The sequence below is a fragment of the Cololabis saira genome, chromosome 11 (assembly GCF_033807715.1).
Source record: "Cololabis saira isolate AMF1-May2022 chromosome 11, fColSai1.1, whole genome shotgun sequence".
Lineage (NCBI taxonomy): Eukaryota > Metazoa > Chordata > Actinopteri > Beloniformes > Belonidae > Cololabis > Cololabis saira.
The window spans coordinates 31,851,064-31,877,521 of NC_084597.1; the positions used below are offsets into that span (position 1 = coordinate 31,851,064).

The window sequence follows — 26,458 nt, forward strand, 5'->3', positions numbered from 1 at the left end:
TATTGAGGCTCAAAATGCACGGTGAAACGTTAAAATGTATTGAGGAAAAATGATAAATTTTGGGACATATTGTTCCTTGATTTACACAATGTTACATGTATGAAAGCTTTAGAGTTGAAATCAGCATCACTTTGTGTGTGATTCTCTGGTCTCATCATTTTTTCTCTTATTTCCTTCTCTTTTCTTTACAACTTGTTATCTACCCGTTTTATTTTTTCTATCTTTGTTCCTGTTTGGCCTGTTCTGATCTCTTTTAATTTTGCCCACAGGAGACGAGCTGCTTGGAATGGATGGAGCACGCTATTTGAAACTCGATGACTTCAAAGATCAGGACGATGACTTTCTCTCCCCAAAGAAGTCACTCAGAGACTTTGAGGGTGGTGTGGGAACCACGTAAGATATTGCAGCCTTTTTTTACAATGTCGAATACCCTGCGTCTAACACGCGGATCTAGCGATTTGTTGATCACCTAACCTGAGTAAAGCCCACCAGGGGAGGGTTTTTATTTTCTCTAAGGGGATAATATAAGGAAAACAGTTGATGAGAGTAACAACAGCAGCAAGAGGACACAGGTAGGATCTATATTTGCAAGATGAGTAACTGTGGAGACAAGGAGATCCACGAGCTACTCAGACTCGGACGACATAAACCAGAACTACATAAACCAGAACTACAAAGGATGGTCAATTGTTTGAACAACTGGTGACAAAAATGACAAACTGGGGCTCTGCAAGAAGCAAAACCCGGCCAAAAAACATTCCGATGTTGATCCATCCTTGTTATGAAAATTATACCTGTCTGATGACGTATTTTACCCTGCCAATGTAGGGAAAATACATCATTCTACATGCCCACACATCTTGCATTATGTTACTCACCTTCAGGCACGGGGTGGCCTTGCGTGTTAGGGCCTTTGATTGGAACAAAAAATTGCATGTTTGCACAAACTAAATGATAAATTCAGGTATTTGCACTAGTTTAAATTTATTTTCAAGGATGCATGCTGGAAATCTTTTTCCTCTAAATAGCAATGTCACCCCCAACCATATGGGGGCAGCATATCATGGGAATGTTTATGTGTTAGCCCCTGGAGTAATAAACAAAGTGTTGTCTGACTGTCCACTCTTTCGTAGACACAGTCGATCTATATGCCCCCATGTGGTCAGCGGTGGTATTACTACATAGAGTGGCTATCATGAACTGCAACTGAGCAATGAACAATTATGCAAGAAGAAACCATTCTCTTGTGTCTTGTCCAACATTTCTTCTAATTTGTTCTGCCACAGCCCCTATTCTCCTGCTATTCCCAGGATCCCCTGTGTCTCACCGGAAACGGTTCAATTGGACCAGGTATGCTTCACTTACATGGATTTTATTAAGTATTGTTTTACTTTATCCTACTAATAACAGATATTCAACTGAGGAAATTATGCAGTTACAGCTGTCTTTATATTTGTATTAATGATTCTTCATTTAGTTTGACTTCCTATATCCGCGGAAGAGGTTCCATTCATCATGTTGCATTTTTTATGAACCTCTTTTCTCATTCCTTTCTTCTGTCCTCCCCTCACACTCTTCTCTATCATAATGTTTTCACAAATTTTTTATCTCCTCTAAATTTTTCACTGCTTTTCATTTTTCTCCCTGTCTGCCATCAGCACACACCAATCCCTTTGCCAAAAGAGTACGATGAAGATTCACTTATTCCAAGCAGCCCGGCTACGGAGACGTCAGATAATGTCAGTCCTGTGGCCAGCCCCATCCACACAGGGTGAGCTGGTCGGCCGCTGTGCTGGTTGTCAATCATAATCATTCTCTGAACCTAAAGGATTGTTATTATTATTATTAGGGCCCGAGCACTTACAGTGCGAAGGCCCTATTGTATCTGTAGGAATTTTTCTTTTTTCCGACGAAAGGAGGGCCTTTTTGCCCCCCTAAACGTGCCCCAAAAGTCACCAACTTTTGCACGCAATCCAGGCCTGGCGAAAAATGTGATATTTAATGGTTTGCATTAATGGGCGTGGCAAAATGGCTCAACAGCGCCCCCTAGAAAAGTTTTCTCTGCCATAACTTTTGAACGGGTTGTGATAAAGACATGTGGGTGGTGTGATCAGACTCGGTATTGAGTACTTGACCTTCATTGGCCTGAATTCGCCCCGCCCCTTCTTCTGATTGGTCAATATTTTATATTCCCCTATTTTCTGGCATAACTTTTGAATGGTTTGACATAAAGAGTCATGGGTGGTGTCATCGGACTCGGTATTGAGTACTTGACCTTCATTGGCCTGAATTAGCCCCGCCCCTTCTTCTGATTGGTCAATATTTTATATTCCCCTATTTTCTGGCATAACTTTTGAATGGTTTGACATAAAGACTTGTGGGTGGTGTCATCGGACTCGGTTTTGAGTCCTTGAACATAATTGCTGCAAATTAGCCCCGCCCCTTCATCTGATTGGTCGATATCTGATAGTTCCTACTTTCTGCCATAACTTTTGAATGGTTTGATATAGACAGTCGTGGGTGGTGTCATCCGCTAAATGTCCAGGCCTGAAGAATCTACATGCAAGTCACACAAGCACTTCCACTGCAGCACACCTGAACGTGCACAAGGGTGCGAGGGCCCGTTCATCGCTGCTTGCAGCTTTAAATATTATTATTATTATTATTAGTTTGTGCTTTCAGTTGGACTTACTTAAAAATGACAGATTTTAGTGTAAAACTCAAATCTATTTCAAAGTACAGCAGGCATAACATAGAGGAAGGAAAAAAATGAAGAAGTCTGCAAGTCTTTTATGAGAATACTCTGGAAAAAAGTCAAAAGAATCTCTGGATTTAGGCTCATAATGAGACAACCAACGATAACAATTTAAAATTGCATTGAGGTAACCCAAATGAACTTTTCATTAAAAGGGTAATTTCCTCATCTGACTTTCAGCTTCCTGGTGAGTTTCATGGTGGATGCTCGAGGAGGCTCCATGCGAGGTAGCAGACACCATGGTCTGCGGGTGATCATCCCTCCTCGCACCTGTGCTGCACCCACGCGCATCACCTGCCGTCTTGTCAAACCCCAGAAGCTTACCACACCCCCCCCACTGGTGGAAGGGGAGGGCCTCGCTAGTCGGATCATCTCTCTGGGGCCGTCCAGTATGCAGTTCCTTGGGTGAGACAAACTTGTACTTGATTAACCCAAGACATTTAAAAAGACTTGATACTTTTATATTTCTTGATTGCAGTTTTTGTAATGTTTGAGAGTGACTTTTTTGCGAAAGATTTGCAGTATTTTTAAATAAAAGCCAATATTAAGATGTATGCTTCACCGAAGAGATGTTTCCTCTCATTTCAGCGAAACTCTCTCACTTTAAACTATGGAAGGTTGTTGTGCATGCTTACTGAGGTAAAGGCCTGTAAACAGATGAAGCTATCTTATGCAGGTTGTTTTTGTCCTCCATAGTCCTGTAATAGTGGAAATCCCTCACTTTGCCTCATTGGGTCGAGGGGACCGAGAGCTGGTGGTCCTCCGCAGTGAAAACGGTTCAGTCTGGAAGGAACATCGCAATCGCTATGGTGACGAAGTGCTGGAAACCATTCTGAATGGCATGGATGAAGGTCAGCATGATTGAACGTCACTTTCCATAAGCTTTTACATTGCAGCAGATGAGTTCATGAGCCTGAAGGGGGTGTTTATAAGAAAGCTGTTGCACTAGCATTATACAAATGCACTTTGTCTCATACCCACGAAAAAATGTTTCCTTTCAAGATGTTTTGTAACAGTTACCCTCCCCCTCTTTTTTATCTACCTCCTTACCTCTTCCCATTTTTTTTCAATTTGTAATCTTACTTTCTCTTCATTGTAGACTTGGAGAGTCAAGAAGAGCTGGAAAAGAAGAGAATCCGTCGAATAATCTCCACAGACTTCCCTCTGTATTTCGCTGTCGTCTCCCGCATTCAGCAGGAGAGCGAGCTCATTGGTCCTGAGGGCGGCCGGCTGACCAGCAAGCTGGTGCCTCACGTCGAGGCCATCTTCCCCGATACAGCTGTCACAAAGAAAGTCAGGCTGGGACTGCAGGTATTAAGATAAGTAGAAATAACAGCATGAAAGGAGTTATAAATATATTATAAATATATTGATGCGCTGTGCTGCTTTCTGCAAGAAGATTTACTTGTAATGAGAACTTTTCACTGATTTATTTGAATCTAGTTGACTGAACTACTGTTAGGAATTTTCATTTGAGTTTTCACATCAAGATTACCAGTAAACCCATTTTTTATTTATTCTACGTATTACTTAGCATATTACTTAGCGTATTACTTAGCTTTCAATTTGCTCTTAGATGTTTTTTTTAAGTCATCAGAACAACAAATCAGCTTCATAAAAAATGAAACCACACACCACAAGATGTAGATACAGTATGAATATCAATATTTTCAATTTATTGTCATTTGATATCTAGGACTAAATATTTTTAAGGCTTTTATATGAGAAAAGTAAATTTATCTTTAAACAAAAATGTGCAATTTTTATTAATTTTGGTTTCTTCATTCCTCTTGGTTTGATCACCTCAGTGTGCATCTTTTTTTTAACAATGTCTGATGTAACATGTAAGGAAATTTGCATGGGTCTGAGTTTTGCTTTGCCTCATGCTGGTCTGTTTATGTTGTGCTTTTATTCAGCCATTCATCCCTCCTCAGTTCCCTGATTTAAATTGTGAGCCACACTGACCAAGCTGATGCACTGATCTGAGTTGGGTCAGGTGTGAAATATGAATTTGTTGCATGTGTGAGTATGCCTGTGAGTTTCACGTCTTATTTTATTGCACATTTTCTCCTCTGTTTTCATATTTGTTTCAGTTCTTCACTAATGTACTATTCTTTTGGACTTGCTATGCTGTATTTCTGCATGCTTTCTGCACTCAGCCTTCTGCAGCTTTGTCCTTTAAACTGTAATTTCAGCATCTTCTTAATAACTTCTTCCCTTATCGCTTAAACCTCAGGCACAACCAATCCCTGATGAGCTGCTGACTCGGCAGCTTGGTAACCAGGCAACTTTCAGCCCAGTGGTGACCATCGAACCACGGCGCCGGAAATTTCACCGTCCAATTGGACTGCGCATTCCTTTACCACCATCCTGGAGGGAGAGTCCTCGCGATGCTGGCGAGGGAGATACCACCAGCCTGCGTCTCCTCTGCAGTGTCATAGGTACTACAGGATTCTTTTGGAAGTTGGTATATAAGAAAAATAAATACTGCAGGAAGAATAAGCATGTATGATCCCTTTGGAATAAACTAGCTTTTCTGTATTGATTTTCCATTAATTCGATTTTATGATCTTAAATAAAAGAAATAGACAAACAGAATGTGCTTGAGATGAGCTCACAGTACCAGTCCCAAGTCTGAGTAAATGGGAGGGTTCTCTCAGAAACAGCATCCAACATAAAACTTATGCCACATAAGTATATATTTAAAGGGAAAAGATTTTGGTTTTGGTTTTTGAGGTCATTCTACAGCATTCAATTCAATTAGGCTTAATTTACATGTCATTTACAAATCATCATACAAATGTAATCTCAAAGCACCTCAGCAACACAGTTCACTTCGTTTCACAGCACACCAATTAATGCAAAGCCAATGAAATAATGATGATTATTGCTTCACTAAGGAAACCAACAGATTGCATCAAAACCTTTCTTTGATGCAATCCCCCATCCTGAGCAAGCATCAGGCGACCGTGGAAAGGAAAAACTCCCCTTTTACAGGAAGAAACCTCTGGCAAAACCAGACTGAGGAAGGGCGGCCATCTGCCTTGACTGTTTTGGGGATTGAGAGGACAGGAAAGAGGAGAGAACATCAACAACAACAGACCAAGAACATCTGTTGGGAAGAAGGAACACAGGTTAACAACAACAACAGTAATGTCATTAATAGAGTATAGGACAGCAGGGTGAGGAGAGGTGCATTGTGGGAGGTCCCAGGGCACTCTAGGCCTATAGAGGCATAAGTAAGGGATGTGTCAGGGCACCTGAGTCATCCCTTACTACAGGTTTTATCAAAAAGGAAGGTTTTAATCTTAATCGTAAAGGTAGAAAGGGTATCTGCATCCCAAACACAAAGTGGCAGATGGTTCCAGAGGAGAGGCCTGATAACTAAAGGCTCTACCTACCACTCTACTTTTAGAAACTCCAGGAATCAAAAGTAAACCTGCTGTCTGAGAGTGAAGAAATCTGTCCTAGTTCTCATCAGAACCCTGGCTTCAACATTGTGGATGAACTGGAGTTGAGTGGAGCATCCCTGTGGGGTTAAGGTTTGGGCTCCGACTAGTAGAAAACTACTAACTCTAACTAGTTTTCATTGAAGTAATAAGTCCATAGGTTCACATAGTTTTTCATCCAGCACTGTGAGTGTTTAGTGGACGTGTTCCATAAAGATATGATAAATTATAATTGTTTGTGTATTTTCAGTTTAAGCACATGGTGTTTGTTTATTACAGTGACTTAGATGAAGATCATATCACATTTTATAGCTACCGTATTTTCTGGACTATAAGCCGCACCTGTATATAAGCCGCACCCACTTTTATTTAAAAAAAAAAGCTATGCAAGCCGCAGATATTTATGTTGTTAGATTAGATATTTACTACATGTACAGAAGGATTTTGAACTGTAAATGATGTACATGTTTGTACCTAAATAGATCTTTCCTAACAGTGTCTTTTAACACGGCAGCAACTTTGCTGATTAAAACAGGACAGAACCAAGAGAAAATAACCGGTATTTATCTATTTATCTGTTTGAAATCTGCTTCTACCTACTTCTATCTGCTAAAGAAGAAGTAGCATATTCTTCTTTGCATTTATTTTGTCTTAGTTTTTATTCTAATTCCGGTTAGCGCTCCCCCTAGTGGTGGAAGAAAAATCCACAGAATAGCCGCACCTTTGTATAAGCCGCATGGTTCAAAACCTAGGAAAAAAGTAGCGGTCCAGAAAATACGGTAATTAATTCATAAACCCTCCTTATTTCAAATGGGTTCACATGCTGTTTCTTTCCAATGTAAAGAAAAGTTTACAAAGGTTACAAACTCTCAACATGGTCTTGGCTTTTTTAGCACACCCATCCCATACCCAGTTATACCCCATTACGTACTGTAAATAGCAATACTGTAGATGTGTCACGGAATAATGCGTGTGGAAATCAGGAAATGAATGACACAGTTAGTATGCTTTTTATGACTAAGGTGGAACGGCACCAGCTCAGTGGGAGGACATCACTGGAACAACCAAGCTGATGTATGCCAGCAGCTGCGCCAGCTTTACCACCAACGTGTCTGCAAGGTGGGCACCTCAGCAGCAATTACGCTAAATTCATTACCTGAGTGCTTTCTTGTACATAGCTACGTAGAGTTCACCTTCTCTCTTCTCCTCATCCAGGTTCTGGCTGGCAGACTGTCCACGTACTGCAGAAGCAGTGACCTTTTCCAACTTGCTGTATAGGGAGCTAATGGCCGTTCCATACATGGCCAAGTTTGTTGTCTTTGCAAAGATGAACGAAGCGCGTGAAGGGCGATTACGCTGTTACTGCATGACCGATGACAAGATGGACAAAACTCTGGAGTTGCATGAAAATTTCACAGAAGTGGCCCGCAGTCGGGATATCGAGGTTAGCAGAGGGGACTGATAGGATGTTTGAAATGGTCACCGGGAGCAAAGTTGTTAAAGAGACCAGCGGACTTTGTGATTCTTCACTCATTTCAGTCTTACGTCGTAAAATGACTGTTGGTGTACACTGAATGATTCCTGTTAATATTGTGTGACATTGTCTACAGCTCATGGAGGGAATGCCACTCCACCTGGAGTGTTCTGGGAACCTGGTGCCCATCCGGAAGGCCACTCAGCAGCCTCGTAGCTTCAGCTTTCAGGCCTTCAGAGATAACAGACTCCCCGTCTCAGTCAAGGTCTGTGTCCACCTGACGGTTCATATGCCTGCTTCTGTCAATTACCATACAGTTATTCAGAATTGTGGGGAGGGGGTTCTTTCTTTTTGCTTTCTTTTCTTTCTAACTCGTTGGTTTCAGTATGTTAAGAATCCTCTGCAGAAAGTCAGTTTCCCTCCTGGGTGCCTACTGATCACCCAAACATCCTGTTTACATCATGAATTGTGTGTATTCTGCTTTTCGCTGTCATATTAGACAAACAGTTGTTCTCACTATCGGTTTGAGACTGCAGCAAATTCATGATATTCACATTTTCACACTAGATTATTCTGATATTTTCATATACCTTAAAGGAATGTGGCAGACATTTGCCAAATCATTATTAGAAAATAAGATTTTTGTTCACTGTTCTCCATTTCAGATTCAGCACATGTAGAAAATCACACCACCTCAATTTTTTTTCCTTAGTCTTTTTGATTGTTGTTTTATATTCACGATTGTTTCTGTCTAATCAGTTTTCTTTTCTTCACTTCATTTTATTGTAGAGTAGCCTTTCTCTTTCACAAATTGTTTTGTCATGATGTGCATACAGTTTGGGGGAAAATGAATGCTTTGAAATTGTACACAATGATTTTGCTAAAATGTGTCTGAGTCTAAGTAACAACTGTAGACAAATACAGACAAAAACACAACGGCACAGAGCATGCAAATTAGGTTTGCAGACAGTATGAACCCAATATCGTCACCTCCAGATCATCAACTTGATTTAATTTTGTTTCAAAGAGCTGATTTTCTTCAAAAGCAGTTTTTAGACAAGGTTGCAGCTTCTCAAAAAATGTAGGAGAAACCAAAAGCATATATAAGTGCATTATTACTATATTTAATATATATACATATGCGTACACATACATAAATATACATATACAAACCCAGTGTTTTTTTTTTGGGGGGGGTGGTTGACGACATCCACTGCCAATCCAGGAAGCAGGAACACACGGAAACACACGTCAAGCACTGGAAATCTGCAACAAAAAACCACAAACAAAACACGAAACCGGCACGGAGCCAACCAAAACAACAACAGCAATCGACCTAAATCTTGAGATCTGATCGCAGTCTGAGCTAAGCTACCGCTACCGCTACCTAACCCCAAAACCTAGAGAGCCAGCATGCAGGTGAACAAGCCAGTGTGTATGTCTATGTGTGTGTGTGTGTGTGTATGTATATGATCATGCTTGTGTGTGTGTGTGTGTGTGTGTGTGTGTGTGTGTGTGTGTGTATATGTTTGTGTGGCTGTGTATATGCATGTGACTAAGTGGCTATGTGTGTGTGTGTGTGTGTGTGTGTGTGTGTGTGTGTGTGTATGTATATGATCGTGCGTGTGCGTGTGTGTGTGTGTGTGTGTGTGTGTGTGTGTGTGTGTGTGTGTGTGTGTGTGTGTGTGTGTGTGTGTGTGTGTGTGTGTGTGTGTGTGTGTGTAATAAACCAAACAAAGCTCTACCTGAAGTGTATCTATAGTGGGGGAGGGGGGGGAGCAACCCCGCCACCCGCGAGACCAGAGGCCGACACGGAAGAGCCCGGAACCCAGGCCACCGGCAACCCCACAGAGGGGAGAAGCAGGAGGAGCAGGAGGGAGGCAACCCACCGCCTGCGAGGCCCCCCCCTCGGCGGCGGCCGAGGGGTCCGCGGGCGGGGCCCCCATGGCGCGGGAAGAAGCAGCCAGGGATCCCGCGGCAGCGGACCGCGACCCAGGCAATCCCCGGCCACCCGGTCCAGGCCGGACACGCGGCCAGGAGGCCCTCACCCTTCAGGCCAACGACCCCCACCCGGCAGGGGGCCAGCCTGCCCGGAGAGACAGAGCCGCCCCGGCCGCCGACGCGGGCAGGCGCACCCGCCCCCCACGAAAGTGGCCCTCCAAGACCAGAGAAGGAGAAAATAATTTCAATGCTAAAGAAGAGCGGAAGAGAGGAAGGGGCCTGCATATAAATAAGTGGTCGTTATTTTAACCTTACTTTTTATTTTACTTCACACTTGGGTCCTTAAAAAGAAGCTTCTCTGTATCAAAACATCGTAATTTCAAAACTTTGTTTAGCTGTGAACACTCAAATTAAAGATATTCCCTTTGAGTCCATATTCAGTTGCAGTGTGAATACATTTTGGTAAGCAGCTAAAATAGTCTGAATATTTGTCAACTTAACCGCATGAAAGTGAGGTATATGTGAACAAATAAGAAATCCTGATAAATCTTGAAGGTTCACTAACTCTTTAAAACTGTATGTGTGTAAGCCTGTTCGTGTCTGTCCGGTGACCATAGTGACGTACTTGTGATGTGCTGTATGTTTCTTTTAAGTACCGCCAGCGTCTTTCCATCCACGTGTGTCTTTCAGTGTGACATACAGGGCTGTTCAGTATCAGCTTGTTGATTTTTTTGTAGTCATGCCACAGTCAGCCCACCTCTGTAGCTGCTGAGTCTCTTGGGTAAAGGTTTGCATGTCCTGTGACTCCCTCACTTTCTTTGCCTGCCTTCCTATCTCGCGGCCTTGCCTGTCTGTATGTGTCTGTCTCACTGTCTCTCTTTCTTTCTCTCACGGTCACTCTGTAACTGTCTGGTCTGACAGATGTCCAGGTAAAATGTACAGGTAAATCTCTCCCTCTTGCCTGCCTGTGGACTGCCTCCAACCCTGTTTCCCCCTGCTTCTCGTCCCTTGCTACTGCGCCACATGGTATAGCCACTATGGAGGAATCTAATACTTGTTTTTTTTTTTCTGTTTTTCTTCCTCCACCTGCTCCTGCTGTCTCTTTCTCTGCTCCACGTCTCATGTGCGCCACTTTCTTCTTTCTCTTGGATTACTCCTCTGCTCATCCATCTTTCTCTTCATTCCTCCATACACAACCCTTCATCCACTGCCTCCCCATTTTTCTCTTCCTGTAATCTCTCTTTGCTAGGTCAGAGATAGCAACAAGGATTCCACTGGGTTTCTGTCTTTTCTGCGAAAGTGTACCAAGTACGAGGACTCCCAGCATGTACTGTGTAACCTTAACATAACCATGCCACCTTGTGTCAAGGTAAGGACTTCCATGATGGCACATTTCCAATTGCACATAAATGTTTTGTGCTTGAAACTCCTCATCCAGTTCAAATGGAAGAGGTCTGGCTATGACATTCTTCAAATATGAAGCCCTACCTGCTTTATTTGCTCGCCTTTATTGAACTAAGCAAACACCGATCCATATTCTGCTGCTATTTAGGTCAGAATCTTTAGCCAAGGGGAGAGGGGCAAACATTTAGAGAGTGTTTTACCGGATGTAAAACTAGTATTCATTCTAAAGAGCAAAAGGAATAATTAGGGCCCGAGCACTGAGAGTGCGAAAGCCCTATTGTATCTGTAGGAATTTTTTTTTTTTTTTTTTTTTTTTAATATCTTTTTATCCCCGATTTTTTACCCATTTCATCACCCAGTGCTCATACCTAGACAGTCCTTGGCATTGTTCCCCTCTGCCAACCCAAGGAGGGCCCTACACTGAGCTCAGGTCTCCTTCTTATCCTGAGGAGAGATGGACCGCTTCTTTTCACCAGACAGGGTGAGGATTCTCCGGCCGAACGTAGCACGTGGAAGGATCACGTTATTCCGGCCGGATCCTCCCCACCCCATCTGGCGCCCCGGTTGGCCAGAGGGGGCATGTATAGCCCAGGACTGCTGCATGTTTTTGTGAGGGTAGCTCCCATTAGCTACCCAGGGGAACACGGGGAGAACATGCAAACTCCACACAGAAAGATCCTTTCGCCAACCCCACCCAGGGTGTGGGCACTGAAGTCATGGGGGAACTAACACGCACTTCAGCACCCACAGCGTCCCCGGCGGGAATCAAACCCAGGACCTTCTTGCTGTGAGACGGCCGCACTACCTGCTGCGCCACCGTGCCCCCAGGAATTTTTTTTTTAATTTTAATTTTTCCGACGAAATGAGGGTATTTTTGCCCCCCTAAACGTGCCCCAAAAGTCACCAAATTTTGCACTCAAGCCAGGCCCGGCGAAAAATATTTAATGGTTTGCATTAATGGGCGTGGCAATATGGCTCTGTAGCGCCCCCTAGAAAACTTCGTGCCTCAAGCCCCACAATACGGTTTGACGTACATGAATGAAAATCGGTACACACCTGTATCATGTCTCGACTTAAAGAAAAGTCTCTTGGCGCCATGGCCGAAACCAAACAGGAAGTCGGCCATTTTTAATTAATCGTGTAATTTTGGCGAAATTTATGCCATTTCTTCGGCCGCTTCTTCGCCCGAACCGTAATGTGCACCCATGTGTGTTATACTGTACATCAAAATGTGCGTCTCAATCCTGCGAATTAGTTTTCTCAGTCAAAAGCGTTACCGTGGCGACAATAGACGCCAAAAAGGGGCGCCCCCCCTTCATCTGATTGGTCCATATTTGATAGGAGAAGGAGTCAAAACCAAGTCCGATGACACCACCCACGACTCTCTATGTCAAACCATTGAAAAGTTATGGCAGAAAATAGGGACTATCGAATATCGACCAATCAGAAGAAGGGGCGGGGCTAATTTGCACCAATTATGTTCAAGGACTCAAAACTGAGTCCGATGACACCACCCACGACTCTTTATGTCAAACCATTCAAAAGTTATGGCAGAAAGTAGGAACTATCAAATATGGACCAACCAGATGAAGGGGGGGGCACACTTTTTGGTGTCTATCGTCGCCACGGTGACGCTTTTGACTGAGAAAAGTAATGTGCGTCGTCGTCATCGAGACGCACATTTTGATGTATAACACACCTGGGTGCGGGCCGCATTAACTGCCGAAGAAATGGCATAAATTGCGCCAAAATTACACGATTCATTCAAAATGGCCGACTTCCTGTTCGGTTTTGGCCATGGCGCCAAGAGACTTTTCGTTAAGTTGCGACATGATACAGGTGTGTACCTATTTTCGTGCATGTACGTCAAACCGCATTGTGGGTCTTGAGGCACAAAGGTTTCTAGGGGGCGCTGTTGAGCCATTTTGTCACGCCCATTAATGCAAACCATTAAATATCACATTTTTCGCCAGGCCTGGCTTGCATGCCAAATTTGGTGACTTTTGGGGCATGTTTAGGGGGGCAAAAAGGCCCTCCTTTCGTCGGAAAAATAAAAACGAGGAAAAAAAAAAAACAGGGAAAAAAAAATTCCTACAGATACAATAGGGCTTTCGCACTTACGAAAGGCCCTACTTAATGATTTAGTTAAATCACAATTGTACAAAAATCGGAATCTTCCCATTTAATCCTATACTGTTCTTTTTTTGTTAAATGATTGTCAGCAGGTGAACGAATTGTTTAAAAAAAAAAAGGAATAGTGTTAGCACAGGTCTGTGTTAACACTATTCCAAAATCACTTCGGAAAAGGTTATAAAACCGGGTCCAAATCATTCAGACTTCGGTGTACTAAAGTCAGAAAGATTATTCACAAACTCCTACAGGCCTTAATGAAGATGTAAAATGTTCAAGTTTGTGACAACACAGCTGGGAGAAGAATGACCGATTAAAAGGCTCTTATGAAGGGAACATGGGAGAATGACAGAGGTTTGCAAAACTGCATCTGTACTACTCACAAGATTTCAGGGGCAAGTTGTTACACCTTTATTTATTTGTTAAATAAATACACGTCTGTCAAAATAAAAATAAAAGCATGGTGAACAGGTTAAATATTGCTGCTTGTTTAATCTAGATTGCAGTCTGATAATATTAAGAATGAAATTCATGAAAAATCAGGTAATTTTGTATTATGTTTCCACACACACACACACACACAAACACACCAGAAAAGCAAAACAGAATCAAAAGAGGATGTACTATGTTTTTCAACCAATTCTAATCCCCAAAAGAGTATAAAGCAGTGTGCTAACAACCCTGTCTTTGAAATGGACCATTCAAATGGTAGAAAACAGCCAGTTTCTCATTTTTCGACACTTTTCAAATTTTCAACTTTTGGCCTGAACGACAAACCTCACATTTCTAAGCTTTTACTTGGATTGCCTACAGATCAGATTCATTGATTTTGAAAATGAACCAAAAGTTGATACACATTATAAACTTGGAGTAATGTAACTTTTATCGTACAAACAGTCCAATCTTTGTAAAGTTTACATTAGCCTTTTATCAAAGTAATTTTTCAACCTGTTTTTTCTTTTTAGGTTATCGGAAGTGAGGAGCGCAGGAGAACTTTAACCCCTCTGGCCCTGAGGGAGCGCTACAGTGGGCTGAATGAGCCCAGTGTGGGTGAGTGTTTGCTGCCTGACCTTCAGCCCTCTCCTGTTTTACACCCAGTGGAGACGGGCAAAGAATGTTGCACTGTCCCTTCTGCTCACAGCCCGCTTCCTACTCTGCCCTATATATTTACCCTTATCTGTCTCATGTGCACGCATGGCACAAAGACTGAGCCTTGACTGCAATGCACTGCTCTACTGTATGCCCCAGAGTTATTTGCAGTGCAGTTTCAGGAAATAAAATTGAATGTGAAACAAAAACATAAAATAGCAGTAGTCTCAGAGATGACCCCAAATGGCTCCATGGCACTTGGCGAGTTAGCCTTTTCCATCCTGAGTGTCCTGGTAGCTATGTCAATCAGTGAATGACGTCTGTGACTGGTTTTGCATGGCGCTGGTGTCTCCACTGCGATATCCACTAGCATGGCAGCAGGTACTGTTAGCATTAGCTTAGCACTGAGAATGTGCAGGACCTCGCAGTGGAGCTAGACAGAGGAGCCCTTATATTTGCCTGTTGCAACTGACCAGAGTCATAAAGAGTGATCTAATTGGTTTAAATGGTGCTAATGTGCAGGGGGTGAAGGGGAAAGGCCTTTTCTGTCTATCAACTGCACAGCGCTGCTATATTGCACCTCAGTCTCTTTGTAATGGTTTCTGAATGCTGCTGTGGTTAGTGGGTCTAGCACCTGAATGAACCCCAAAGTCTAACCTCCCCTGTCCACATGATGTCCTAACTCTGAAGATTATGTGGATAAAGACAATGTTGTGGGCATTGGTTATTCCCTCCAACAGAGCAAAAAGGTAAGTATTGCTATTAAAAGTTTTAATAGCAACTCAAGTGAGTTTTGATATATCATCTTTTTTAAATATAGACCTTTACAGCAACAGTCAGGCATCCAAAGTGCTTTACATCAATAAAAAGGACAATAAAGGATGAAATGCACCAAAAATTAAGATACTGTATTTTCTGGACTATAAGCCGCTACTTTTTTCATAGGTTTTGAACCATGCGGTTTATACAAAGGTGCGGCTATTCTGTGGATATTTCTTCCACCGCTAGGGGGAGTGCTAACCGGAATTAGAATCAAAACTAAGACAAAATAAATGCAAAGAAAAATACGCTACTTCTTCTTTAGCAGATAGAAGTAGAAGCAGATTTCAAACAGATAAATAGATAAATAAATACCGGTTATTTTCTCTTGGTTCTGTCCCGTTTTAATCAGCAAAGTTGCTGCCGTGTTAAAAGACACTGTTAGGAAAGATCTATTTAGGTACATACATGTACATCATTTACAGTTCAAAATCCTTCTGTACATGTAGTAAATATCTAATCTAACAACATAAATATATTTGCGGCTTGCATATCTTTTTTTTTAAATAGAGCGGATGCGGCTTATATACAGGTGCAGCTTGTATATCTTTTTTTATTATTTTTTTAAAAATAGAGCGGGTGCGGCTTATATGGAGGTGCGTCTTATAGTCCAGAAAATACGGTATATTTAATGGTATAGGTAAAAAGAATGCCATATTGCTACTATACGCCAAAGTGTTTTAGTTCACAGACTATTTAATTACCCCCTATTTGGATTCTATCCACTACCTAACAGCAATGTATCAATAATATCTAAGGAATGCCTATCAACTTCTTTGATGTAAAATGCATCTGGCCAATTAGTCCATTTCTTGAGAACTGTTCAAATGAATTATCACCATAAATTTAGATTGTAATTGAAATTAGTCCACTCAGTTCATTACATGTTCACATATTGTTCACATATTTCTATTTATAAATCTCTTTCTCTACCTCAATAGTCACAGTGAATGCCATGGAGAGGGCTGAGATCAAGATCAATGTTATATCTGAGCAGCTTGGTTTGAGCTGGGCTGGTGAGTCATATTCCATATCCATGTCTCTAAACCAAATATTGTCATGTCCTTAGGGCAGACTAAGGACCAGCAGTCATGTAACCTACAGTAAGGTAGCAACTGCAAATGAAATGCATTAATTTATGGCTACACTGCTAATCTGAAGCAAAGCACAAGCCTTGTTGGTTGCTCTCAGCCATTGATCAGTGAGATCATTGCAAGCAAAGATACTACTGACATGTGCATTGATGTGATGTTCTTCACGTATTTGCCTTTAACTTACTCCTTTTTTTTAAATCCAGAGTTGGCACGGGAGCTTCAGTTTTGTGTGGATGACATTAACAGGATCCGTGTGGAGAATCCAAACTCTCTGCTGGATCAGAGCTCTGCCCTGCTCAATCTGTGGGTGAGCAGAGAGGGCAAAAAGGCCAAGAGTAAGTCCAACACCATATCCCTTCAAAATTCTCTTTACAAGTTAATACATTTTTCTTGAAAAGTGTCTGTGACATACTTTAAAAATATCACAGATGCAGTATAGAAGTACCGTTTTCTTCTGGGTGGACTAATTGGGATTTGAGTCCAGGTCACAGTATTCATGAATCTACTTGGGTCGTGTTAGATTCTTTGACTTGTTTGTGAAACCAAAATTATTTGTCTTGACCACAGGACAAAAAGAATCCCATAATGTCCCCTATAATGAACCTAAACAGAAAAAAAGAATCCAAAACTTATCAGAGAAACATTATTTCATATTATGTGAAGATTTGTCTTCTTTTTTAGAATCCACATAATCTAGTAGTGATTCCTGTATGTTTAACCGCTTGCTAAATATTCATGCTTTGGTTGTGTGTACACTTTCACATGGTCCACTTAACACACATCATTCTTAAATATATAGAGTGGAAATAAGTGCCAGTCCAATCCGTCACAGTGTTCAATATAATGCCCTTGAACTGGATGTATTTGAGTCTTTTTTATGCTTAATTAAAAAAATGTTTGATATTTTCTTGTAAAATGAATTTTCAATCTTGTTCAAGTCACTAACTTCCCATCTTCCCCAACCTTCCCTGTATACTCCCCTTGTTTGTGTTTTCACGTGCACACACTTGTCCCGCTGGTGCCCCTTTGTCTCTCTCTCTCTGTTTTCCGTCCTCTCCCTTCATGTTCATGCCTCTAAGTGGAGAGCCTGTACACCGCCCTGAGGAACGTGGACCGTACAGACATTGTAACCTCACTGGAGGGTCCGGCCCAGCAGCCGGGACCCGGATATTCAGAAGAGGGTGCATGTCGTCTCATTGACCGCGACTCCAGCTTCCTGTCGCCCAGCGTGATTAATGGTATGACACACAATCATCAACAAACACACACAGAGGCATACAAGATTAAATCAAATACATGTATCTAGAATGAGAAAGTAATGCTTTTATCAAGTGAATGTAGGCGTGTTTAACATCTGATTATCAGATGGCGCTACCATTAGTTGATTTCCACAGCAAGTTTTGAGTATTAAAACAGATGTACTTTTATAGTAAGACATGCACTATTGTTTGACATTGTCCCATGAAGATCTGTAATTGTCAAAAATGTAAAGTTAACTTCTTTTTTTAAGCACAAATAATATTCGGGAGCGCCTTTAATGAGTGGCTCATTGCAGTTACCAATTACAAAATAGACTAATATAGTAATAAGAGGGCAAACATTTGCAAAAAAGTGCCATTTGAATGCTCAGTCAGCTGTATTGGTCCTTCTGTTAGTATCGTCACCGTTGCCAGGAAAACTCTCTGACAAAATCTTGCAGCGCAAGAGTGTGTGCTGTTATTCTCATGGACTATCCACCAGTGAAAACCTCCCTGCATCCTCTGAGTGTGGGTAACAGCCTTTTTACCTTGTTTCTGTTGCCCCACAAGAGATCACGGACACAAGGCCATCTCGCCTAGTGCACAAGCCGAGAGTTATTAGACCCCCGTTTTTCAGAAGGGGTAAGTTATAAGGATTTGGGGCTGCATGGTGGTTTGTTGCTCTTGACATGAGGATGATGATGATGATGATGTTGAGTCTCAAATGCTGTTGTTGAGGTCTGAGGAATGGTGTCATTCTCCCACCATGAACCCAGCCTTTATCAGCATGCACTAACACCGTCCCTGTGCACTCCTTACTGGGGCACAAGTGATTTCCCTTTGAATTACACTTGTTCACACCTCATACTTTAGCCCTGAACATGATGGTTTTACTCCTCTTGCTTAACATGAGAAACGAGGATAACTCCTTTTAACTCTTACTGCCAGGATTTAAGACGTTATAAGACCAGATAAGCCAACACTTAATATATGGGTAATACCGCATTGATTTTCTTTGAATTGTTCAGATTAAATGTGGGCCTTTTTGCGGTCATGCATGTGTGCACACATACATTTATGTGTGTGCACACATGCTTGTGTGTGTCTGTCTGGGATGGATACACGTGTCAAAAGTGGCTCTGGTGCACAAATGATAGTGTGCTCTGGACCTTCATGCCTTGTTTCTGTCCTTTCCTCTTTCTTTCTTTCTTTCTTTCTTTCTTTCTTTCTTTCTTTCTTTCTTTCTTTCTTTCTTTCTTTCTTTCTTTCTTTCTTTCTTTCTTTGTCTTTCTATCTTTATTACTATCTTCCTTTCTTTCTCTCTTTCTATATCCTTTTTCCTTCCTGAGAACAAGACAAATTTCCCTGGTCTGATTACATCAGATTGACACCAGACATTGTTGCGTTGCTTCAATGTTAAAGCAGTCTTGGAATTTTCTCTTTTCCTCAGGTTTCTGTCTTACTCTCTGAACCTGTGACACGTCATATCTGCTGCCCAGCCGCCCTGCCCCTCCTCCTCCTCCTCCTCCTCCTCTACCTCCTCCTCCTCCCCGCCTCTTCTGCTCTTCTTCCTCACAGCTCTTCCTGTCCGACCTCTGACCTCATAAGACCTCATGTTGACCTCTGGGCCTCCTCTTCTCTTGTCATCTTGTTTTCCTATGCTCCTCCCCTCATTGAGTCGAGTGGGGGACCCTCTCCTCCTCTTTAAATCCAACTCAGTGTGTGTACTACAGTTTGTGCATGTGCATGCTGCACGCTTTGCTGGTACAGTATCTCTCTGTGTGTGTTTGCAAGAGTGCTTCAGATCTGAGACTCGTGAATTTATTCAAAGGCAGTAAATGAAAGGAAACTATTAATTAAAGGTTCCTAAAACCTGCAAGCTCATATACTTGCGTAAAAAATATTTCACAAATCAGCATTGTCAAATCTACCTGGGGTTATTTTGGTATAAGGAGAGGCAATTATTTGTGCTTGAGGCATTCCTTGAAAGAAATAAAGTCTGCTGTTTTGCAGTTTTTGTTACTGACATCAATATGTGCATGGCATGCTTTCAATGTATGAACTTCTCTTCACAGTGTGCAAAATTAATGTCTGTTCTGTGGGTGCATTTTTCTCTTTTTTTAATGCTTAATTAACAAACAATTGTTCCATAGTTTCTTGTAACATAAATTGAGTGTCTTTAATGCTACACTGTTGGTCAGCTGCATCGCGCGTAATGTTCAACGTACAACGTTGCTGTGAGGCCTTTCATTCATGGGCAAAAGCATCTATTATTCCAAACTATATAATTACAGATATTACATGCATTTATACAGCATACATATATACAATTTATTCAATTTGTGCCTTGAATTAATAAAATTAAGTTCTTCTATCTAACTTTGCACGAAGGGACTTTGTTTTGCCCAAGTCTTATGGCTGACTCACTGAAAACATTGTCTGAACGTTATCTGCCAGCAGGGATGTTGCTCTGAGGTGTGTTTTGATTTGGGTGTTGATGATGTTTTCTGTACAACTCACCTTAGAACCAAAACTGTGTGTCCTCATCTATTTCTATCTATGAGTGCAGTGTTGTGTGGGTGAGCAGCGTTACGACAAGTAGTGTGCTGTGCAGTGTGTTGTCTATTTTTTTTTTGTCTATTTTTTTTGGAGTAGATTTGTGCTTCACCAAATGTTGTGTCTCCGACACCTGTTCTCTGTGTGCGTGTGTGTGTGTGTGTGTCGGGGGGGGTGTTTTTGTTAAACTGCAGGAGTAAAAGGAAAGGACTAACCCAGACTCAACTAACTCACCCCAACTGTTCATCCTGACTCATTCCTCCCTGTTCACCTCATTCTGATACCACCTGACCTTCCAGGGCCTGTACCATCCCAGAATCACACACACATGCCTACACACACGTTTGTCCATAAATGCATAAACTCTAAGATTAAAGCAGCACAAACGACATTTTTGCCATTTTTAACTCAGCAGCACCCCTAATAGGCATGGAAGCTAAGGTTTTACAACATTCAGTCAACAGTTCGGCTCCCTTTGTCTTTCATCAAAACGTTCCTACTTCCTGTTGCCATGACATCCAGTGAAGCTCTGTGAGCTAGTTTCATCGTGATGTAATCCACAGTAATTTCAAGAGACAACCAGTGGTGTAACACGATATCATATGCCTCGAAACATCCTACCTTGGCCTAATATGCAGGTGGGCTCTGTCACATTTAAATAGTTGCTTTTGAACATCTGCAATTTTATAGGCCCAATATGGTTTTTTGAAGGTATTTTTACTTTACACACTAGGACGACTCATATACAGTGGATTGGAGGGTTTTCCAATGCATTAGGCCAAGGTAGAATGTTTTCATGAACTAGATATCTCGTCAAATAATGGGTCAAGAATCCAGTGTTATTTGCGGTGTTTCTTGATGGTAGAAGGTATAGGAGACTGGATGTTAAAGGAGCTTGAGGTCGGATTGTGGCAAGATTTATGAAAAAAATCCGTATACATTTTAAGTTTTCTAGTAATACTGTCAGATGAAGCGTTCCAAACCCAAAAGAATGATTCCTCTAGTGTATCTCTCCTTTGCCTTGAACAGGCTGTGTGCTGCAAAATGTGCTGCAATTCGGTCCCGATTTTCCCGCGCTGTCCTGCGGATGTGACTTCACATGACGCTGCATGTGCGTTCTCCCCGTTCTCCCGTGCCGGCTTCACTGTTGGCTGAAGTACCCCCGACGGCCGTCGTGGTGAAGGGTGGCGCTAGAGAGTCTCATTTCTTAAAAGGAGCCTCAAGCTCCTTTAACAATACTTAAAGTTAAAAAATGTAACTGGCATTTTAGTATATAAGAAAAAACTTTTGTGCTGCTTTAAATGAATTCCACAGTAAAGAGGTATTTCACCTAATCATTTATTCTAAATATATCTGTCTTTTTTCAACAGTTGCTCTGGATCAGGCCAGGAAAAGTTGTGCAATCTGAGCACTCATATGATAATAACCTGTACGAAATCTAAGGAATATAAAAAAACTTTATTTACAATAGATGTGCATTCCAAGTTTACCATGTTATTGCAATCTCTTACAGCCCACTGCTCAATCTTAATGACTTACTATATTCTTATATAATAAGACGTTTTTGTAATAACGTATATCTCAGCTGTGCTAAAAATGAAATTAACTCGTTAGGCCTGAGGCCATTTTATGTATAAGTGTCTGTGGTTGAGTAGACTGAGTACTGAAAGACTCAAGCAAATACTGCAACTTTTACTTTTTAATGCTAAAAATGACTTGAAGCTGAGTAAAAATCCTCAGCTGCCGCTCTGCTGGATTTGATGCGATGGAAACGTTAAATCCTGCACCCATTTGAGTCACAGTTTATTGACAGCATCTTCACTGAATGTGAAGAGTGTGGCAACCCTTTAAAAATGGCACCAGGTGTTGAAGATAAAAACAGACACAAACTGACGTCTGTGTCTATTTTTATCAGTTTAGTCGTGACCCTGGTTCAAGGGTCACCCTTATTGAAGGAGCTTAGTTGCAGTGGCACAGCCTCTGCCAAACTTCTGCGTTAATTGTCAGTTACCTCTGCAAAGCAACTGCGGTTCAGAGCTGAGAATTATCACCCTTAAAACTTCCTCTGTAAACTGACCTCTTGAGCCTCGTAGTAAACAGTTATCAAAGTGAAATAACTTATTCCATTGAGATAACGTTAATGTTAGTTGCACTGCCTAGAAGAGATGTGGACTTTTTATGACTCCCGAGCTAAAATAGTAATGAGACTAGTACAGACATCTAGAAACTGTATTTTTATTTCAATCAAAGCATATTGTAAATAGGCGTTTGTTCTTAGTAAAGAGATATTTGGACAAAGTGAGTGCTTTACGCTCTGTCACTTTCACATCATGAGCCTCCAGAGTTTATCGTCTCTTAGTGATACGCAAAAGTATTCTTGGGAAACACTGATTATGGGTGAAACACTTCTTTATGGTTCATTCATCTGAACTCATTAAAGCAACAGTTTAGCAAAACTATTTTACTCACTTTATGATCAATCGGTTAAACACCAATCCAGTCCATCAAATTAGTTAAAAATCTAAGTCAAGATTGCAGGATTTGACACATTTTTGATTCCATTTATTTCCATAATGAATGTTTCTTTGACTTTGACTCTTAGATTTGAATTTTTTTAGATAAGAAAATAAGTAAATATACAGAATAATGAACAATATATCAAAAAGGAACTTCAAATTCTAGTGTTTAAATTAAAATCAAATACAATAGTGTTTATATTTTTTTTAATCTGTTGAGATTGAGTATATTAAAGAAAATTCTATTATCAACGTAAATTACAATATTAATGTATGATGAACTTTTTTTTTTGTACTCAAAAATATGAGCAAAAAAAAGTTACCCCTGATTATATGGCATTAAAATGTGTGGTTGTGTATTTGATTGTGTGCATTTGTGTTTTTTTATGTTTCACTAAATCAGTGACACAGAATGATGTTTTGACAGTTAAAACAGAGGAAAACTTTATTATAAAGCACTGCAACAAGGTGTAAATAAAATGTGTTTACCGGTATACTAATATAAATCGTAATGTCATATTGTGAAGCTAATGATTATTAAAGTTAGTTAAAACTTCTAAGATTACCAACTATAGCATTAAGTCCCTGTGAATATTATTAATGCCCCTTAGATAGATAGAACAATTTAATCGATTCAAAATTTTTTTTAAAAGGAGACTGTTACATAATAAATACTTTTCTATTTAATAGTTTTGTTTGATGTGTGTACATATTTATGTTTGTATGCGTGTACAGTAGCTTTTATTTGGATGCTTGGGGTGCATGACTCTGAAGTGCATCTGGTATGGAGAACAATGCAAGACAACAGTAACTTGCATTTTCCTTCACAGAATCTGAGAGATGCTGCTGATTCCCCTTCAGGGATATGTGACATGGGTTGGAACGATAAGCGGCCATTTAATAAAGATTTTTTATCAATTTCACAGCAGCGGTGATTTAACTGAAATGGAAATGTTTCTCAATACTGAAACCAAAACTATTTTAATTGGACATCATTAAAATGAAAAAGAAACAATTATGTAAATTATGTAGTAAAAAGTCAATATTTTACATTCTGAGGTTTACGTAGCCAAAGGACAAAAGAAAAAAAAACATCTGGTCCTCATCAGGTCTTAAATTTACGTATAAATAAACCAATCTCCGGTGAGCAACAACAAATGACATGATTTTTGTTGATTAATAAATCAACAAAAACAAAAGCAAATACAGGAGAACAATGTGAGAGTAGTCTCAAGATGCACTTGCGTAGTTTCTAAGTATGACTAGTTTTATGAGAGCAGAAGGTTTGCTGGTCATTTAGCTCCACTCTACCACAAATCCAAGAAGGGAGGCCTTCAGCAATGATCTTAGAGGAGCAATTTGTGCCGCCTGTCTAGGCGGGAAGGGTTATGTGGCCATTTCTAAACTCTGTGGCATCCATCATTTGTACTGAGAAAAAATATTCACATGGGGAAAACATTGAAAAATATCCTGATCTTCCCAAGAGTTGAAATCCCTGCAAGTTCACCCCAAAATCAGACTGTGCGGTGCTCAGAGAAATGTTCTATCCAAGCGCTTTATCACTGTTGGTGGCCCTAAATGAGAATGTTAACAGTTTATGACGGTCAGTAGCGGAGAAGAGAGGTGAAAATGGGGGAGCATGTGAAAGTTGTCGGTCCAGTGAATGGAGAATTTATATTTCTAAAACCACCCGACGGCACCCCTGATAAAAGTAGCGTGATAAGTGTTCTTTGTGGAAAGGACTTTGCTCACCCCCGAAGTAGCTTAAGTTTAGTCTACCACATAAACGCAAAGCACCCAGCCAGAGCTAACGTTAGCAGCAACGGTGTTGCCACAACAATGCTCTTCGCCAAACTAAACTGGAGGAGAGCACCATGTGCATGCGCACGTCTGCGAAAGAGAGTGTGGCAAATGTTGTTGCCAAGTGCATCTGTTCAAGTCTGTTAAAAAAAAAAAAATGTCTTCATAAAACAGCCAGAAACCGGCCCAATCTGAATGAAAACTGGTGAAGCAGAGGTCATAAGGTCTCCTCTTCCCCAGAGTTCACACAAATACACTATTCAGTATCACACTCAACTAGTCTCACAACCACCCTTCCAAAAATATGTATCTTTTCAAAAAAAAAGAAAACATAAAACGGAGAGGATGATACGGGAAAAAAATACAAAAGACCGGAAAAAGAGGATTTTCAACCACCCAGTTTTTACAGGACCACAAACCTAAGGGATTTGAAACCTGTGCCCATTTTACAGGAGTTTAACCTGAAGGGTTTTAAACCACCCAAACTTTTACAGGATATCGAACCCGAGGGATTTTAAACCCAAAAAATAATCTATTAAATATCTGAACCAATAACTGAACTACAAAAGCTATATTTTAACAATTTAGGTCAGTAAACCTTACCTCCTCTACAAAATGACAGCGGAGTCCACAGGATTCTTTTCCGTGCAAACTGAAGTACAATCAGCGATGTTGGGAACTCAAGGACTTCTTCTCACATCACGTTGAGGTCACCAGATTGTTAGGTATTTTAAACCTGTGTGCTCGTTGATATGAGAAAGAAGACACATAGCCCAGAAATAAAGACAAACAACTTCTCTCAGTTAAAGCTTTTCCTATTGGAGATTCAAAGTAAACTTACACATGGACCTTTTCTGTCCGTCAGACAACCTCTCAGAAACGACCACAGAACAGAATATACATCATAGTTTTCTACTGACAAAAGTGCAAATATTAGATAAATGATTACAATATAATTGGCTAAACTGATAGCGAGGAACTGTGGTTTAGACTTAGCCCTCCCTTCGTTGGAGCCTTGATTGGGTCCCTCGACTGTCTTCGTCTTCTTTAGCTCCAAACATCGTGGAATTTACCTTATACTCAAATAACCGCTCTGGGCTGATTCCTCTCCATCGCTGTTTGCTTGAGATAAGTGATTAAGAGCTACACTACGTAAAACATGGGTGATACTTCCATATCACGCAGACTTGCCCGCGTCAGAGTGTGAGCCAGGTTACAACACAAAAATTATGTGAAAGAAAGAAAGAAAGAAAGGCAGCACAACTTAGGTTTCCAAAGATGTATGAGGGTGGATGTGAAAAAGGGTGCTCAGTCATTGCACCAGTCTGCTGAGAATTAAACACTGAAACAAAACCCTACACTTCTTATAAATAATATGGACAGAGGAGGTGTCAGTGAAAATGTTTGCTCATCATATAAAGTTCCATGTGTTTTCAAACCAACACTTCATAACACCGATCAAACATGATGCTGGAGAGGTGAGGATTTCAGCTTGTTTCAAATACATGGGACCAAAGCACTTTGCAGTCATTAAGGTAGCTATGAACTCCCCTCTAAGGGCCCGATTTACTAAGATCCTAAATAAAGAGTACTAAATTGCGTGTGCACTGAAAAAGTTTGCGCGTGCTGTTTGCGTGTGGTTTGCGGGTGATCAACTAAGATTGCGTGCGCAATTGATAACAGGTGCAAACAGCAGTATTTAAATGAGGTGTTGCGCGTCTTACGGTTTGCGGCGCAAACTTTGCGCCATGGAGAGTCTGGATGGAAAACACAGTCACAAGTCACAAGCGCAAAATGAAATTTGACGAGTTGGAGTTAGAGGTATTAGTGGAAGAGGCAAATTGTTGTGCCGTATTCAGCACCCCTGCCGTGAAAAGCACCCCCTCGTATATTCAATGATAAGTAGACCAAGAAAAAAAACAACACACTGACACTTCAATATATTTATATATACACACTCACACAAACACATACTTAGGAGTTTATATTATATATATTTACAAATATTATGGAAGACAACACAGTAAGCAGGCTTGTAACGCCCGCCAATGTAATAATGCCCGTAAACGTAATAAACCACAAACGTAATAAAAATATGCAGTTTTTAATGTAATAATCCTGCAAATGTAATACATTTCCCACAAACGTAATAGTCACTGCCTACTACAAACGTAACACGCGATTTCCCACAAA

The 26,458-nt window shown here is 40.9% G+C and overlaps 1 protein-coding gene across 5 annotated transcripts in view; it reads left to right on the forward strand.

Moving 5' to 3' along the window:
* The window catches only part of LOC133455370 (ankyrin-1-like), a 105,081-nt gene that overhangs the window by 64,911 nt on the left and 13,712 nt on the right, over nucleotides 1-26,458 (forward strand). For 3 of the 5 annotated variants that reach the window (XM_061734361.1, XM_061734362.1, XM_061734363.1), the window contains 16 exons: nucleotides 270-393; nucleotides 1,287-1,350; nucleotides 1,659-1,771; nucleotides 2,936-3,160; nucleotides 3,452-3,606; nucleotides 3,855-4,066; nucleotides 4,992-5,196; nucleotides 7,227-7,323; nucleotides 7,420-7,648; nucleotides 7,815-7,943; nucleotides 10,869-10,988; nucleotides 14,119-14,203; nucleotides 16,003-16,077; nucleotides 16,359-16,490; nucleotides 17,235-17,393; nucleotides 17,964-18,035. In XM_061734361.1, coding sequence (XP_061590345.1) covers nucleotides 270-393; nucleotides 1,287-1,350; nucleotides 1,659-1,771; nucleotides 2,936-3,160; nucleotides 3,452-3,606; nucleotides 3,855-4,066; nucleotides 4,992-5,196; nucleotides 7,227-7,323; nucleotides 7,420-7,648; nucleotides 7,815-7,943; nucleotides 10,869-10,988; nucleotides 14,119-14,203; nucleotides 16,003-16,077; nucleotides 16,359-16,490; nucleotides 17,235-17,393; nucleotides 17,964-18,035 — 2,196 coding nt within the window. The remainder of the gene's footprint in view (nucleotides 1-269; nucleotides 394-1,286; nucleotides 1,351-1,658; nucleotides 1,772-2,935; nucleotides 3,161-3,451; nucleotides 3,607-3,854; nucleotides 4,067-4,991; nucleotides 5,197-7,226; nucleotides 7,324-7,419; nucleotides 7,649-7,814; nucleotides 7,944-10,868; nucleotides 10,989-14,118; nucleotides 14,204-16,002; nucleotides 16,078-16,358; nucleotides 16,491-17,234; nucleotides 17,394-17,963; nucleotides 18,036-26,458) is intronic. The other 2 variants (XM_061734364.1, XM_061734365.1) reach the window with 1 other exon arrangement.